Source organism: Gymnoscopelus microlampas (genome assembly GCF_963454915.1).
Source record: "Gymnoscopelus microlampas genome assembly, chromosome: 3".
In the NCBI taxonomy this organism is placed as follows: domain Eukaryota; kingdom Metazoa; phylum Chordata; class Actinopteri; order Myctophiformes; family Myctophidae; genus Gymnoscopelus; species Gymnoscopelus microlampas.
Genome location: NC_139940.1, coordinates 7,997,895 through 8,015,394, shown reverse-complemented (window position 1 = coordinate 8,015,394; position 17,500 = coordinate 7,997,895). Strand labels below are relative to the sequence as shown.

At 40.8% G+C, this 17,500-nt stretch overlaps 3 protein-coding genes across 4 annotated transcripts in view; 2 read left to right on the top strand and 1 right to left on the bottom strand.

Moving 5' to 3' along the window:
* The window catches only part of mrs2 (magnesium transporter MRS2), a 36,618-nt gene extending 28,813 nt beyond the window's left edge, over positions 1-7,805 (top strand). The window contains exons 8-13 of one of the 2 annotated variants that reach the window (XR_014600181.1): positions 20-89; positions 2,189-2,271; positions 2,867-2,984; positions 3,418-3,531; positions 4,897-7,195; positions 7,521-7,805. Coding sequence is in view for 1 of the 2 variants with exons in the window: in XM_084049577.1 (XP_083905703.1) it covers positions 20-89; positions 2,189-2,271; positions 2,867-2,984; positions 3,418-3,531; positions 4,897-4,956 (445 nt within the window). In the remaining variant the exon portion in view is untranslated. Of the gene's footprint in view, positions 1-19; positions 90-2,188; positions 2,272-2,866; positions 2,985-3,417; positions 3,532-4,896; positions 7,287-7,520 lie in introns of those variants that run through there. The other variant, XM_084049577.1, reaches the window with a different exon arrangement.
* Positions 1-17,500, bottom strand: part of sult2st3 (sulfotransferase family 2, cytosolic sulfotransferase 3) — a 340,324-nt gene that overhangs the window by 82,444 nt on the left and 240,380 nt on the right. The gene's annotated exons all lie outside the window — the stretch shown is intronic.
* LOC311040044 (syndecan-2-B-like) overlaps positions 9,918-17,500 on the top strand; it is a 27,291-nt gene continuing 19,708 nt past the window's right edge. Inside the window, exon 1 of the mRNA XM_084050116.1 lies at positions 9,918-10,143. Within this exon, the coding sequence (XP_083906242.1) occupies positions 10,084-10,143 (60 nt within the window). The 5' untranslated portion in view covers positions 9,918-10,083. The remainder of the gene's footprint in view (positions 10,144-17,500) is intronic.

Sequence of the window (17,500 nt, the reverse complement as noted above, 5' to 3'; positions counted from 1 at the left end):
TGCACGCGTGTGTTTCTAGTGAAGAGAGCAGTCTGGGCATTGACCACGCTGAGGAGATGGATCTGCTTCTAGAGAATTACTACATGCAGGTAGGTTTGGTCTGACCACATCATCCCCGTCACATCAGTGGTTCTGAGAAGGTTTTTCTCAGTGTATTTATGTAATCTTTTTTTGACAAGCAGAGGAAAACAGCAAATCCGTCAATATCCTCACAATTGGCCTAAAACACAATACACACTCAAAACTAAGAAAACAAAACATCATAACACGAAGAAAAGACACATAACAAAACTCACCGACACAACACAAAAACACAAAATTAAACAAAACAGAAGTCTAATCCTATAGGACAAAACATGGCACACTCACAGCAATCAGATAATACATGGTACCAGATGCCAATACCAGTCTCTATTCTGCAAGAAGGCAAAAACCACCCATTTAGTTCATTCACTTTTTATTGTCTAGGACATTGGTTCTCAAAGTGGGGTCCGGGGACCCCCAGGGGTCCTTGAGGGGGTTCCAGGGGGTCCCCAGCAAAATGTGTGAAAATAGCATCACAATAGTTTTAACCTTTTATACTTTGGCTATTCAAAAATAGCAGATCTACAAGCTCATAGCGCGGTGCTATTTTTGAATATTTTTGAAAAATCTTGAAGATTTGTGCAAATCTTTGAATATATTTATATTAAAGCGAACATTTTAACACAAATCTTTGCTTCTGGGGGGTCCCTGGCACAACATATTTTCAGATGGGGGTCCCCGGCCAAATATATATCAATTTGGGGGTCCCTGGCATGAAAACGTTTGAGAAGCACTGGTCTAGGATGCCCATAGCACTTGAAAGTTTGCACATTTTGGAACCCGAGGGTCCCTGGACCCCACTTTGAGAACCACTGTGTCACATGATCATAAGATGAAGTCATCAAGCTGAGCTGTATGAGTAATGTGAGCGCATCAGAACAAGTATTTGGACAGAGTTTCTTACCGTACAAGGAATTTGGTTTGGCACACAGTCATAAGTTTAGACCAGGTCAGTGGCCTTGTGGTTAGAGTGTCTGCCCTGAGACTGGAGGAGGTCAGGGTTCGACCCCTGGCCGGGTCTTACCAAAGACTCTAAAAATGGGACCCAATGCCTCCCTGCCTGGCACTCAGCATCAAAGGTTGGATTGGGGGGTAAGTCCCTGTGACATACTAGTGTCATCATGTCCAGTGGGGTGTACATCAAGCTGCCTCACTCTACAGAAACAGGACATAAGCTCCTGTCCTATGGGCCTCAGGGCTCGACAAGGCTTACTCACACAGTTTAATGCCAGCACTGACTTATCGATGGGTGACTACTGATGTGCAAGCACATGCATGTGTGAGTGCATATGTACCTGTACACATTTGTGAGTGTGCTTGTGTACTTTAGTGCAGCGATTCCCAACCTGACTATATTGCAAGTGGGCCTCCAAATAATTGGCAAAACACTAAGATTTTAGATGAAAATATAACATTAATATTAGAAAAGAAATGTAAAAAGAAAAGTGTTTCTCTTTGAAACCTTGAAAAAACATGTTTTAATGGTGATACCGATAAATAGCAAATTGAAGAATAGAACGTTTGCCACATCGAGCCAAGCCGCAACACAATCGAATTGATTGATCATCACATAAACATGCGCTGAAGATGCACGCGGGCCACCGATCTGACCACTTAACTCATTGAGTGCCACTCACGTGTTTCACGTGTTTTACCGCTATGGTGCAACGTGCCAATCACGCGTTTCACGTGTTTTTGCAAAAAAAAAAAAAAAAATTGTTCAGAACCCAAGATATCATTATCTGAAGATTTGCAGCTCCACCCACTCCTTGTTTAACTTATAACTGAAAAGGGCTGTATCTCGCTTCCAAAGCACTTTTTTTTTTACTTTGAAAAAATAATAACTAATAATCGCACTGGCCAGAAATAGACAGAAATAATTCAGGCACTCAATGAGTTAACATGGCAGCCATTCAAGGAATTTGCATTGGCACACAGTTTCAACATTTTGGGCCAAGTGGGCCCCCTGATCCAGAAAAGGTTGTGAATGTCTGCTTTAAGCGTACAAGTGAGTCTCCCCTCACATTGGGCTATATGTGACCAGCTGACAACGTGTGTTGGTGACTGACTGTCTGTGACATGTTTGTGAACTGGTCCAACACAGGCTCAGGAGCTGGCCGACGAAACCAGAGAGCTCAGAGGACTGATCGACGACTCTGAGAGTGTCATCTTTATCAATCTGGACAGGTACATACACACCAGTGGTGGAAAAAGTACTCAAATTCTTTACTTAAGTAAAAGTACCAATACTGCAATATAAAAAATACTCTGTTACAAGTATAAGTCCAGAATTAAAAATTTACTTGAGTAAAAGTACAAAAATATTGGCATCAAAATGTTCTTAAAGTACCAAAAGTAAAAGTACTAAATATTTGAAGATTTGCCGATCTACAAGCTCACAACGCGTCGCGATGCGACGCGTTGTGAGCTTGTAGATCTGCTATTTTCAAATAGCCTAGGTATAAAATAGGGCTAAAGTGGTTAATGTATGTTTTATAATATAATGATTTATATCTGAAAAGTAACTAGTAACTAAAGTTTTCAAGTAAATGTAGTGGAGTAAAAGTACAATATTTGCCTCTGAGATGTAGTGGAGTAGAAGTAAAAGTACTGAAAATGGTAAATACTCCAGTAAAGTAAAAATTCCTCAAAAGTGTACTTAAGTACAGTACTTCAGTAAATGTACATAGTTACTTTACACCACTGACGCACACACACAATGACTGCGTCCCTCACAGCTGATTAACTAGTTATTATCATATATTTCTCTGTCCCTCTGTAGTCATCGGAACGTGATGATGCGTCTCAATCTCCAGCTCACCATGGGAACCTTCTCCCTTTCCTTATTTGGTCTGATGGGCGTGGCCTTCGGAATGAACCTGCAGTCGTCGTTTGAGGAGGTGAGGTCACTTCCTGTTGAAGGTTCCAATCAGGGTTTGACCTCGATGGGCTGCAGTTAGGGTTTATAAGGCTGAGGGCCCATTATCTTATGGATTCAAGCCAATACATTTAATTGATTCAGTATGTCACACATAAACAGTCACAGTGCTCAATCCTTTGACATTTGACCTGTGACCATCATATGTTACTAAGCACTGATACCAGGGGTTGTGATAATTATGTTACATAATACCTGTTGCAACCTGTACCTGAAATCTGTTACAAGTAGATTGTTGTAGGTTGGCTATATTTTGTCGAGAAGAGATTTGGTGTTGAGGGGAAAAAAATAACGGGCCAAGTGTAGCGCCCCTGGGGGACATCGGTCAACGAAGTATAATTGGGTTTAAGTGGTTAATTGAATTTTCGTTTGTGTGTGTGTGTGTGTGTTACTAGGACCCGCGTGTGTTCTGGTTGGTGACTGGATTCATGTTCCTGGGCAGTGGACTCATATGGAGACGACTGCTGTCCTTCCTCGGACGGAATCTAGAGCCCTCTATGCCACCTCAGGTAACACACACACACACACACACACACACACACACACACACCAGTGTTGGGACTAACCTAACGCAACTAACTAATAACGTAACTACTTACCCTTTCCCTTTCAGTAACGCCGTTATAGTTACTGTGATTTAAATGGGTGCATTACTGCGTTACATTATGTGATCCAACTGAACTGTTTCCTCCTGCGGAGCTGCCTGCCTGTCATCTAACAGGACAGGCAGGCAGCAGTAATAAGGCAAAAACTTGGCCTAAACAACAGATCTATTTCGGCTATTTTTGGCAAAGCGATTTGGTGTTGAAGGAAAAAGGAGGGAAGCTAGTATGGAGTCCTGGGGGAACCCCGATCAATTAGTATATAGGGTTTAAGTTGTTAACCTAGAGCTTCTTGCAGCAAGATTAGATGAGGCAACTCACCATCTCAGACGACGTGGATGAAATCTGGCTGTCAAACATGCTTACTGGATGGTTTAGAATTCATGGCTGAGGAGACATTGGAGTTTATCTGGGCCCGATGGAGCCAACACACAGAGTGGAAAACAGCAGCGGTCAACATGAGCGATTTATCGTCATTCCAGTGGGACTAGACCGTTTCTTTCACCGGGGGGAGGATTTCTTGTTTTAGTTTGAGTACGTAAGCCTACTACTTTAGGTGGATTCAAAATCTAACTCTATTAACCCATTCCCTGCCAAGAGCGTAAAAAACGCAATTTAATTTTTTTCAAAATAAGAAGAAGTAAATACATTTTCTTCTAGACTCCTATCCACTTCCTGGTTAACTTACTACTTAAAAATTCTGTATCTCGGCTCCTGTGTACTTTTATTTTGACTATGAAAAATCTCTGGCAATGGGCAAACGCTGCCAGAAATAAGTCTAGCAGTAAATGAGGTGACCCTTTAAGACTCCCAGAAAAGCAGAGTTACAAATGTTCTCTTTAAAACAATACATATTCAAAGATTTGCACAAATGTTCATGATTTAAAATATAAAAATAGCAGATCTACAAGCATGAGCTTGTACTGTATATCTGCTATTTTTGAATAGCCACATAAATCTAAATGACACAGATTGCGTTCCCGGTCTTAAAGGGTTATGGGAAAATGCTAAACTATAACATATGGTTCAGCAGCAGACATGTTTTGTCCATGTTTGACATGGTGAGTTCCTTCTCCAGCAGTGACGTCACTCGGGTCGGCAGTTCAGTGCAACGTTGCTACCCTAGCTTGCGTTGATTGGTCAGCTGATACAGCTGATACGGCAGCTGTCTAATCAGTGCAAAGCTTATCACCCTCTCTCTTCTTGTATCACAAAACAAGATCATGTTTTTTTTCCCCCCAGTGATATTTGTTGTCTTTGTTATGATCACAGATCCCTCCTGTTTGGAAGAGGAATCTAAAGCCACCAGAAGTCAAGACAGGGGTCAGATGATGACTGAACTCTACTCTGGCAGCGTTCGTTAGATCACCCTACAGCTCAAAGTGTGCTCCATATATCACACCTGGACCTCCAGTCCAGACTGGCCTACGCAGTCGTGGAGTGCTTGTTTTTACTCCAAAAGTGGCGCCCATCAACTCCACTTTGTCCTGTTTTGTTTAAATGGAGTCTTGAGGTAGTGCTTGATTTAACTCCCGTCACTTCATGGACGCTCAGAGGGACAGAACTTAACAGTGAAGTCCCTAAGGGATCACACAAGGTGTATTTCAGATGATCTGAGTTGTTCTGTCCACAACTCTGATCACTTTTTCAGGGACGCGAGGTTCAAACGTGAGCGGTTCTCTCTCTTGAGTCAGACAACACAGGACGAACGCAGAGACGGAGACAGAAGAGAACAACAGGCTCGCGTGCGATTCGATCCTCGGCCACCGGGTGACGGGTGTACGGCGAACGTGTTATTACACTCACAGGTACAGACGCCTTTCGGAAGTACAGTAGTAGGTCACAGCACTTAATACTTTGTTGTACAACGGATAGCGAAAATAGCCAATCTGCAGGCTCACAACGTGTCACGATGCGACACGTTGTGAGCTTGGAGTACCTGCTATTTTCTACCTGCTATTTTCACCTACAATGCCCATAATAGGAACACCAGGGTTAATATGCTTAAATGCAATATATTTTTAACACTATATACCTCACACATCAGACATTACAGAACCACAGTAATGTTTTATTATTTAGAGATGAATGCCTCTAACACTGTGCCAGATCAGGGGTCAGTGTCTTGCATTGCTACCAGTGTTTGTGTTCTTTGAATGGCCAAAATACAGAAGGAAAAACACTGTGTTTGTTTATAAAGATTTCTGATGTTATGCTTGATATAGGGGGAAAAAACATCATTTTTGAATGCGTGCATCTTTTAATTTGATGCAATCGTTACTGTATTGCACAGCTGTAACGTGCAGAGAAGCACTGGTAACATCCCGACATTCTTACAAACTCACAAATATGTTTGTTTAATGTGGATAAAATACTAAAAAATAGTTGCTCTCTTCCAAAGCAAAAAATAGATCTTCAAAAGCAAAATGTGTGAACAGGAATGGTTCCCTGTACAACCACAGGCCTGTACTGCTGGCTACTGGGAGCACATTCACTGGAGCAATTCTGGGTAGTGCCCTGACCTTCTCAGCCAGTCTGGGCCCTGGGGACTTGAACTTGTGATATTTTTCTTGTCACAAGCCTGCTTCTCTGTCCCTATAGTGACAGAGAAGGATACTGCCATCCTGAAATGTGCAATCTTCTCATGCGTGTCTGTGTGTTCTTTTGTTGGCCTCACTTTTAGTTTGTGTTTGTCGAGTTACAGCATATTCTAATTACAGCATCATCTGTGCTTTTTAACTGTGTATACTGTAGGTGAAAACATTGTGTTTCATCATTCATGCCTGTGACATAAGTTAAAGCGTATTTTGTGAAATACAGTACCGATCTTATGAAGTCCAAGAAATCTGCTGCCTTTTTTCCACGCTCATGTTATTCATGTCAATGTCATTTGTTATTAATGCAGGTTATATTGACAGCAAAAAAATATTTGCATTCTGTGTATACTGCATATGGAGAGTTATGTAGCCCTGGGGCTGGGAAGATTGTGGGCCGCAAATAATTGGAAAAACACAATAATGATGTTGATAATATGGTATTAATACATTATGTAAAACAAATAGTTTTCATTGTGATACAGATACATACTGTAGCAACTTACAATATACCATGCTCCATTGATCTAAGCTGGAACACGATTGATTATCCAGGCATTATCCCACACTCGAGATTGTCAATTGGGCCCTGATCCAGAAAAGGTTGTGAACCACTGCCATAGGCATCCATTTGTTATTAAGCAGGTTATATTGACAGCAAATAGGAGTTCTAGTGGATTTACTGTGTGGAAAACACTGGTATTAACTGCAAAACAGGGCCTCTTCACTGAAAAGCTTTCTTTTCCTGTGACTCCTGATTTAATCTGACAGCATTAACAATCTCTAAAATGAATTATTACATCAATGAAACTGTTGATACATTAATGTACTGTATGTGTAATATGGGGATGTAATGGTATGACATTTCACGGCACAGTGTCTAACAAAATACCACGGTGTATCACAGTATAAATCCCCTGGGGAATGAATGTGATTCTCTGTGTGTTTTCATCAAAAAGATTTGGTGTAGACCAGGGGTCTTCAACGTTTTCAGGCCAAGGACCCCCTAGCTGAGAGAGAGAGATGAAGCAGGGACCCCTTCTATATTTTATAAAATTGTGTTTCAGATTAAACCTCTACGCCTCTGCCAAAAATAGCCGACCTACAAGCTCACAACGCCTCGAGCTTGTAGATCGGCTATTTTTGGCTCTAGTTCTCCTCAGAAAAGGGATATTAGGGTTCAAGTGGTTAAGGTAAAAAAAAAATCCTAACGCAAAGATTTGGCGGACCCCCCCGTAGTAACTCTGAGGACCCCCTAGGGGTCTCGGACCCCCTGTTGAAGACCCCTGGTGTAGACTTGAGGGAAAAAGGAGAGGGTTAGTGTAACCCCCTGTTGGGACTCTGGTCAATGAATAAGGTTTAAGTGGTGAAAACACACCATTACCTCCCAAGCATCTTGTTGTAGAATCACTGTCTTTCTCCACAGTCCTATTGAGTAAAGCAGAGATGTGTTTTTAGAGAAAAAAAACTCAAATATTAAAGGTAAACTAATAGTCCTGATGTAAGTTACCCAGTGTCATTCCCTGAAAATGTGGCCTGTGAAATGTGTACAGTACGTCATGAGTTTAACTGTTGTAAATCCATTATTATAATATTAAAATTATATTATTATAATGATAATGTATGTCTGAAATCTCTCTAAAGCATTGTGTTAAGCACTTAATCCAAAATTCAAAAATGACAAAAAATTGCCGGTTTTCGAATCATGGCCATTTTGGGACATTTATGACAATTTTCACCATAATAACATGCCCAATATACAGTATGGACAGTGGTTAACCATGTTTGAAGTCCATTGTATCCTGTTTTTCCAAAGCAGACAAACATTGACTTGGTTCTGAATAATGGTAAATTTATATAGCGCTTTTATCCAAAGGGCTTTGCATAGATTGTGCATTACATTCACCCATTCACACACCGATGGCGGAGGAAACCATGCAATACAACCTGCTCATCGGGAGCAATTAGGGGTTCAGTGTCTTGCTCAAGGACACTTTGAACTCTGGGGGAGCTCGGGATCGAACTGGGACCCTTGCGGTTCCCATCTTGCCGCTCTACCCCTGAGCCACAGCTGGCTCCACATGATAATGCTCAATGATCAAATGTATGATTTGACAAATATTTCTGAATAATAAACGTAGCCTACTGTACCTTGGAATACAGGACAGGTCCCTTGTTGGTACAAGATGGCCCAATACACTTGATACACCAAATGACTAAGTTTAAGATACTGTATGTCAGCGGTTCTCAAACATTTTCATGTCAAACCCAACCCTGAGAACCACTGATATAAGATATAGTAGAGTTGTGAAAATGGACATAATTATGGTTCATGTGTGAGCAGTGGAAGAGACTCAGAACAATGCAAATCTACTCTTGTGTAATGATGTTTCTCTCCACTAGGAGGAAGCAACACACAATTTCACATGTAGATGTTTCAGGAATCTGAAACACTGCCTATTGCAAAGTATGAGGTTTCACACAAGAATAGTGTGTGTGTATTGTGAAGTCCCAAATCTCCCAATCCAAAATTAAATACAGGACTGCCTACAAAGTGTGTGTGTGTGTGTGTGTGTGTGTGTGTGTGTGTGTGTGTGTGTGTGTGTGTGTGTGTGTGTGTGTGTATAAACACCTTTGTCAGTCTTTTCTTTTTTTTGTCAGCTTCGTTTATTATTGGTAATCAGTAGGCCTAGAGAGAGAGACTCCCTTTCTGATGAAAAAAATGAAAATATAAAAGACAGATCCCTGAGGGACTCCGCTCAACCATATGCGTGTTTAAGTGGTTAAACTTGTATTTTTAAATTGTGTAGTTAGTTAGTTATGGGAAAATGTGTGTGAAATGATATGCTTTATTTTGCTAATTTAGAAGAACCATAGAGTTATATGATTAGAACCAGGAACTATGATTAGAACCAGTAGAACTACAACATGCCTATATATGGTTTTTCCTCTCCTCCTCCTTATGAATGAACGCATCGGCGTGATGACGTCGTCCCTTGACGTCACTGATACCTAACAGGCTGGCGTCCTCAGCAGTGTTGCCATGTCAGCTTATTATAAGCGACTTTGGGCTTGTTTTTCCGTAAAGTTGCTTGTAAATATTGGTTTTGATTGATTGATTGAATACTTTGTTAACAGTTTGCAAAAAAAAAGCATTATTTTGGGCTTGTTTCCTAATGTTGTTTAAACCAGTGGTTCGCAAACCAAAAATCTTTTTTTGAAAATAGCCGATCTACAAGCTTGTAGATCGGATATTTTCAAATTGCCGCCAGGGGTCTTCAACGTTTTCAGGGCAAGGACCCCCTACTAGCTGAGAGAGAGATGAAGCAGGGACCCCCTCTATATTGTATACAATTGTGTTTAAGATTAAAAATGTTTTGTTATTTTTGGCTAAAGTTCTCCTCAGAAAAGGGATGCTAGCTAGGGTTCAAGTGGTTAATGTAAAAAAAAATAATATCATAGCACACAAATATTTGGCGGACCCCCTGTAGTAACTCTGAGGACTCTCGAGTCCCCAGGGGCCCCGGACCCCCTGTTGAAGACCCCTGGCCTTAGGCAGTGGTTGTTGGGGATTAGTCACTTTGGGCTTGTTTTCATAGACCTGGTTGCTTATTTCTGTCGCGGAATCTGGCAACACTGGTGAAAACCTGGAACACTGAAAAGCAAATCTGGTAGTGAGATCATTCACACTCACAACAGTCCTTCTGATCAGTGATCACACACATCACATCTATCCACACACACAGACTGACTGATCCACTAGATCCACTAGATCCACCTCCCATCTCTTCAACAGGCTGATCTGACTCTAAATACAGCATCTTTGTACTTTTTTTGACAACTGTTTACTTTGGGGGGAAAAATCATGTGGAATCTTTGGATTGTTTTCGTGCTCGGACTGACCACGGCGTCTATCAGTGACAAAGTAAGTTACAAGTGTTTGGATTTACCTGGTGTAAAGCATTGGTTCTCAAAGTGGGGTCCGGGGATGATAGATTATTGATATATTAGGAACCAAATGGACCCTTATGGGTCTGTAACTCTAAGAGTGTACAAATGGAACCAAATGGACCCTAACGGGTCCATTTGGTTCCATTTGTACACTCTCTGAGTTAAATTAACATTGATTTTACATTATAAATTGGAGTCCCACAGGTATAAATGCCATTAAATGGGGGTCTGTAGCCCTAATGCATGTTAAACTGGGGGTCCTTGAAATTAAAATGGTTGAGAATCACTGCTAGAGCTGTACAAATCTTCTCTTATGGGGGTCCCTGGCATATCTTTTCAAAAAGGGGTCCGCGGGGTAATAAGTGTCAATTTGGGGGTCCTTAAAAGTTTGAGAACCACTGCTGTAAAGTAACTAAGTATACTCAAGTACTGTACACATAACATTTTGAGGTATTTTTTACTTGCTTCAGTATTTACAATTTTCTATACTTTTACTTCTACTCCATCTCAGAGGCAAATGTTGTACTTTTACTCCACTACAATTATTTGAAAACTTTAGTTACAGTTACTTTGTTGATTTATTACAAAACACAACAAACCATTCAGCCTATATATATTTCGTCCATTTGAAAATAGCAGATCTACAAGCTCAATGCATTGCATAAAGATTATATTTATTTATATATTTGAAGAAAAAAAAATGAGTGCTTTCGCTTTTGGTACTTTAAGTACATTTTGATACCAATACTTACTTTTACTCGAGTAAATGTTGAATTCCGGACTTGTGTCAGAGTATTTCTACATTGTATTGATGCTTGAAAAAAAACATCCACCATTGATTAGTAGTTTTTCCACTAATCTTGTGTTTGTTTCCCCTCATCTATTTCTTAATAGTGTTTTTAGACATGCTGTGGTTGCTGCACATTATGTGTGATTACTCTGAGAAAGGCTTTTCTAGGATGATTTGAGTTTAATCTCACATCTTCACCACGAAAATGTTCTGTGTTTTATGTTGGTGTTTTTGTAGTTAGTTTGTTATTATTATAGGTCTATTTGGCTGTATTTTATATTCACATTTCATTATATAGTTAAGTAGTGTTACAGAAGAACTAACAGAAACACAATGAATCAACAAGCTCATAGGGAAAGGTGTGTGTGTGTGTGTGTGTGTGTGTGTGTGTGTGTGTGTGTGTGTGTGTGTGTGTGTGTGTGTGTGTGTGTGTGTGTGTGTGTGTGTGTGTGTGTGTGTGTGTGTGTGTGTGTGTATGTGTGCTATACTGTTTCTAACCAATCAATGTTCTCAGCATGATACCACAAGGGACAATAAATAAGAGGAACATAATATAGCTCACCATTTATAAATATATATATAGCCTTCATAAAATGTATTTGATAGTGTTAATCATATTCTAATAATGATCATTATGTCAACAACATCTCATATCTTAGTTAAACAGGAGAATACACTGTATTGCTGCATTTATAATAGCCTGTGTTGGAAGTGCATCACTAGTGAATGTTACCTCAGGGTTGTAAGACCAGTTGAACTCTTTTATCTGTGGTTTTCAACTCCACTGCAGGGCTGGGAAAAATCTCATTACTGCTTTATCACTGTGGATCTGTAGCCTGGGGACAGGTTGAGACCCAGGATACCAGATAGACCTTTAACTGATTGATCCCCATGGGGACATGCAGGTGTTGGCAACAACAGGAGTAAGCATGAAACACAGGAGAGAAACTGACAGAGAGTTGGGAGATGCAACTAAAGCAGGGGTTTTCAACCAGTGGTCCGGGGACCACCAGTGGTCCTTGAGGGGGTTCCAGGGGGTCCCCAGCTAAATGAATAGTTAGGAACCAAATTGACCCTTATGTGTCTGTAACTCTGAGAGTTTACAAATGGAACCAAATGGACCCGTTAGGGTCCATTAACTCCATTTGGTTGTTAAATGAACACTAATGATGATGATACAGTGTAGATTGGGCACCCCCAAGAAAACAAAAATGGTTGAGTCCCTGGCATATCCTTTCGAATGGGGGGGTCCGTCGTGGGCTAATATGTGTGAATTTGGGGGTCCTTGATGCGAAAAAGGTTGAAAACCACTGCTGTAAATGATCATTTACAGAGTTAAGTTTATCGACAGTGGATATGATACTGAGATTCTATGTACGATGTCAGCTGCCTGTACAATGGTAATATCTGAATAATATACTTTGCACAGTCAATCAGCATTTCAGCAGTGAATATAATGAGTAAATATTACAATCCATCAACGGTGAAACGTTTACTGCAGTTATCCTTAATTTACAGGTGTACATCTCAGTACATCCCAGTAGTAAAAGTAAGTAAAGCAGGAGTCAATTAATCCAAGAACAGAACATGTGGGGCTTGGTTAATTATGGAGCTTGACGTCTCCCGGCACAAAGGACTGACCGAGTCACACAGTCTTGTGTTGAGGAACGATGGGTTTGTGGGCTGAACGTGCTCCTCGTCCCTGCTAGCTCATCATAGAGGGGGACGGGAGGGCTTCCATCCATCTTCCATCTTCCTCCATCTTCCTTCTCGCCCTCCCCTCCGCAACCACCTCCAGATTGTCCAATTGGCAAGTGACACTGTGTGTCATGCCGATGCGAGTATAAACTGAGCTTAAGAGAAAGGAGAAGCCTCATACTGTAGGCTTACTTCAGGCACACAGTGTGCCTGAAGTAAGCCTAAGTGGTTCTCTTTTCTCTTTAGACTATAAAGAGAACCTTGCATTAACCACACTGTTCACATCACCTGTATTGATCCCTCTCTGTCTGTCATTCCATCTCTCAACAAGGACATACAAAACACTAAAGTATAGAGCTGTAGACTGGACAGATCACTCTTCTTTCAAATAAGAATATCATAATTTGTCATCTTGAATCTGCTTTTAGTTCAGACAGACGAGACATTTCCGGGTTTAGGTAAGGGCAGGCTTATCGGAAAGGGAGAGCCCATGCTGGATCAGATTTATATTAATGTATAGTTTATTTATGATTATAGGTGACAGTTATCTTTGGCATATTTTGTGTATCCCATAAATACAAGTATTGAACAATTGTGACAGATACAATCATTGCGGAACAAAGCAAGAAATAAGAGTGACTTGTCTTATCGTGAGAATAAGTCCCTTATGTAAAGATGATGAATTTCTGGTTCTCTCTCTTTTCTCTGGTTATTTCCCTATTCTCTTTTCTGTGTCTCTGTCTTGTTTCTCTATCATGTGTTTTGGGGGAAAGTTATAAAACACCTGGACATGGCCCGCCTGAAGCACAGGTCTGTACGTTGTCATAAATATGGTTCCGTGGTGATTCATAAGACTATAAAAGTCTGAACAGGGAAGTGTAAGGGGAGAGGGAACGATAATCAGAGCGAGAAAAGAGACACTTAACCACTTAAACCCCAACATCCGTATCGTGGGGAAAGCTTTCGCAGGAAAATAGCAGATCGACAAGCTTGCAACGCGACGCGTTGTGAGCTTATCGATCGGCTGTTTTCAGCGAAAGCCTTCCTCACATTAACAGAAAACGGAAGAGACACTAGTATGGAGCCCTGAGGGACTACGCTCAACCATACGGGGTTTAACCCATTAAGGCCGGGAGCACATCTGTGTCATTTTAGATTTGAGCTATAGACATTATTTTATACTTTGGCTATTCAAAAATAGCAGATCTACAAGCACCGAGTGCCGCGCTACGAGCTTGTAGATCTGCTATTTTTTTGAAAAATCGTGGAAAATTTGTGCAAATCTTTGAATATATATTTTCTTTTAAAAGCGAACATTTTTAACTCAAATCTTTGCTTCTGGGGGTCCCTGGAACTAAATATTTTGATATGGGGGTCGACGGCCAAATACATATAATTCTGGGGGTCCTTGACATGAAAAAACCTTTAGAACCACTTATATAGAAACATATGTTTATTCAGAAACCTGCTAGGACTCAGAAGACATTTGTAGATGCGTTCACGGATTGATTGGGTTAAAGTGGTTAAAAGGAAAGCGAGAGAGAGAGAGAGAGAGAGAGAGAAAGAGAGAGAGAGAGAGAGAAAATGAATCTCCAGAAATATGGACTCTGGGTGATTTATGGAGCATGGAGGTTTGTGAATGGTAGAGATGTGTAACGTGAGCCGTCCCTCAGGAGCTCTGGAGTGAGAGCCCAGCAACACGGCCAAGACCACAGAAACTCACCATTACTGTAACTATATGAAAAATATACTGTAGGTTGAACAGCACTGGCTCACCTGGGGTTTTATTTGGCATTCAGTCCTGCAGCGGCTGGGATTTTGCTTATAATATAGTCATATGTAGTTTAAATGATGTCTTTTCCTGGACTGAAATTAATAAATAATGTCTTTTTTATCAATATCGTGCAGCCCTATAATGCAATTAACCCATTGAGACCTGAAGCCGATTCTACATGTCTCCTAAATCTCAACAGTTTTCTGAAAAACGCATGTTTCTATATCAGCGGTGCTCAATCTTTTTCATGTCAAGGACCCCCAAAATTATATGTATTTGGCTGCGGACCCTCATCAAAATATCTTGTTCCAGCGACCCCCAGAAGCAAAGATTTGAGTTAAAAATGTTTGCTTTAAAAATATATATATATTCAAAGATTTGCAAACCTTTTCAAGATTTTTCAAAAATAGCAGATCTACAAGCTCGTAGCGCGGCACTCGGTGCCGCGCTATGAGCTTGTAGATCTGCTATTTTTGAATAGCCCAAAGTGTAAAATAATGCTTTTTAGCTCAAATCTAAAAATGACACAGTTCCAGGTCTTAATGGGTTAATTCACACATAGAACCTGTACTTTATGTTGTCTGTTACCCTTTATACTATGTTGGCTGGAGTCCCCTAGGGGTCTATACTTGGTTCCTTCCCTTCTTTTCTCCTTCTACACCGAATCTCTTCTGTGAAAATGGCAGATCTGCAAGCTCACAACACGTCTCAACACGTTGTGAGCTTGTAGATCTGCTTGTAGATAGCTAGATAATGTGTGACTGCGGTTCATGTGGTTAAAGTGTAAAAGATCTGTCCAGCATAGCGTTTCGCAACCTGTGGCTTCTTGGGACCCAAAAGTGTGATGAAAGATGTGTTGATGAGTTCACAAAGAGTCATTTTGAATGACGTAAGCAGACCACACATTACAGTTGCTGCATTCCAGCTAAATAAGTGTATTATCTGTTAGATGTGTTGATGGGAGAGATGGGTGGAGGGTTGGAGAGAGTTTACAGAGAGCGTAAACACACTGACACGTCATTCTGTATCATTTTAACTGTGTTCAGACTTTGTGATACTTTAAAACAGTGGTTTATACCTTTTTCATGCCAAGGACCCCTAAATTGATATATATTTGGTGGCGGACCCCCATTTGAAAACGTTTTGTGCCAGGGACCCCCAGAAGCAAAGATATCAGTTAATTTTCGCTTTAAGAAATATAAATATTCAAAGATATGCACACTTTTTCAAGGTTTTTCAAAAAATGGCAGATCTACAAGCTCATAGCGCGGCACTCGCGGCACTCGGTGCCGCGCTATGAGCTTGCATATCTGCTATTTTTGAATAGCCAAAGCTAGGTGGTTAAAATGATTGTGATGCTATGTTAACTAATTTAACTGGGGGACCCCCTGGTACCCCTCCAAGGAGCACTGGTGGTCCCCGGACCACTGGTTGAAAACCACTGCTTTAAAACACCGGTTTTCAAAGTATGGGTCGCGGCCCCCACTTAATACAGTGCCTCCTGAAAGTATTCATCCCCCTTAACCTTTTGATATTTTACGGTATTATTTTGATTAAATTGATTAAATTCATTTATTTTGCTCAAATTTCTATACACAAATGAGTAATGACACACCCCAAAGTGGGGAAAAAAAGTATTAAACATGCATAAGTACAGTATTTGCACCCTTTGCTATGACACTCAAAATGTAGCTGAGGTGCAGCCTCTTTCCACTGATCATCGTTGAGATGTTAACTACATCTTGATGGGAGTCCACCTACAGTATGGTAAATTCAATTGATTTGACATCATTTGGAAAGGCACACACATGTCTCAAACACCATTCTGTCAACCAAGCCATGAATTCAAAGGAATTGTCTGTAGACCTCCGAGACAGGATTGTTTATTTAGAACAAAAACATTAGTTTACCACAACGTTAGTTTACCAAAAACATTGAAGGTCTCAAACGAGCACAGTGGTCGTAGCATCATATTTATTGTCATAGTCTTCTTTAAAAGATTTTTTAAAGAAGCAAAACGTTGCCGATCAATTGTGAGCTTAATATAGATGGTCTATTGTCTTTGTTTAAGCCATTTGACAATAAGCCAGAGGACTATTCGGGGGTCCCTGCTGCACTGAAATACGTCGTGTTTAGCTGATCTCCGTTCGTATCGATATAGAATGGGATTTTGAAACGGAACAGAAACGGAACAGAAACTGTGTGTGCGTGACTGATGATGATGATGATGAGTGAGTGATGGTGAGTCCTGTTGTTCATTTATAGTCTGCTGGGTTTGTCCCTCCAGTGACATGACAGAACACATTCTTCATGACGTTGGCTGTGTGTGCTGCCGATGTGGAAATCTGCAGAGGAATGTGTTCTTCTCCCCGGCTGGGGAGGAGGAGGAGGAGGAGGAGGAGGAGGAGGAGGACGAGGAGACGTGTGACTCATACAGGACAGTCCTGTGTTGTGATGGTGATGGTGAAACCCCCATGTCAGCTGGTAGATTTATAACTGTCTGGATGGATGCCATGTCTGTGTGAGTGACTGTATTGCTATTTTAAACACTTTCAACCTGGTGGTGACCCCATTTTTTGGGGGGGGGAAACGTCACTGTAGGCATTGTGAGCTTGTAGATTGTGACGCCATCGTACAACGTACAGTATAAAATAGGGCTTAAGTGGTTAAGAAAGAACAACAGACGGGTGGATAGATTAGATTGATATCTTCTGTTCAGATATGGATCTGTGTGTGTGTGTGTGTGTGTGTGTGTGTGTGTGTGTGTGTGTAGTACAGTAAGTAGTAGAATTTGAGAAATAGGCAATTGTGAGGACCATTGTCGTTTGTTTTATTGGTGAAAAAAGATTATTAGGGATACATTTACAATTAGGAAAAGATTCAGGTTAGGATTAGACATCTAAAGGTTAGGTTTTTAGGGGTTGGAATTAGAGTTAAACATGATTTATACTTAGTTGCGTGCCAGTGTCATGCACGGAAAAACTGCCAATCTCCAAGCTCACACCGCATCGCATCGAGACGCGTTGTGAGCTTGTAGATCTGCTATTTTCCGGCTTTAGCTTAAGGTAA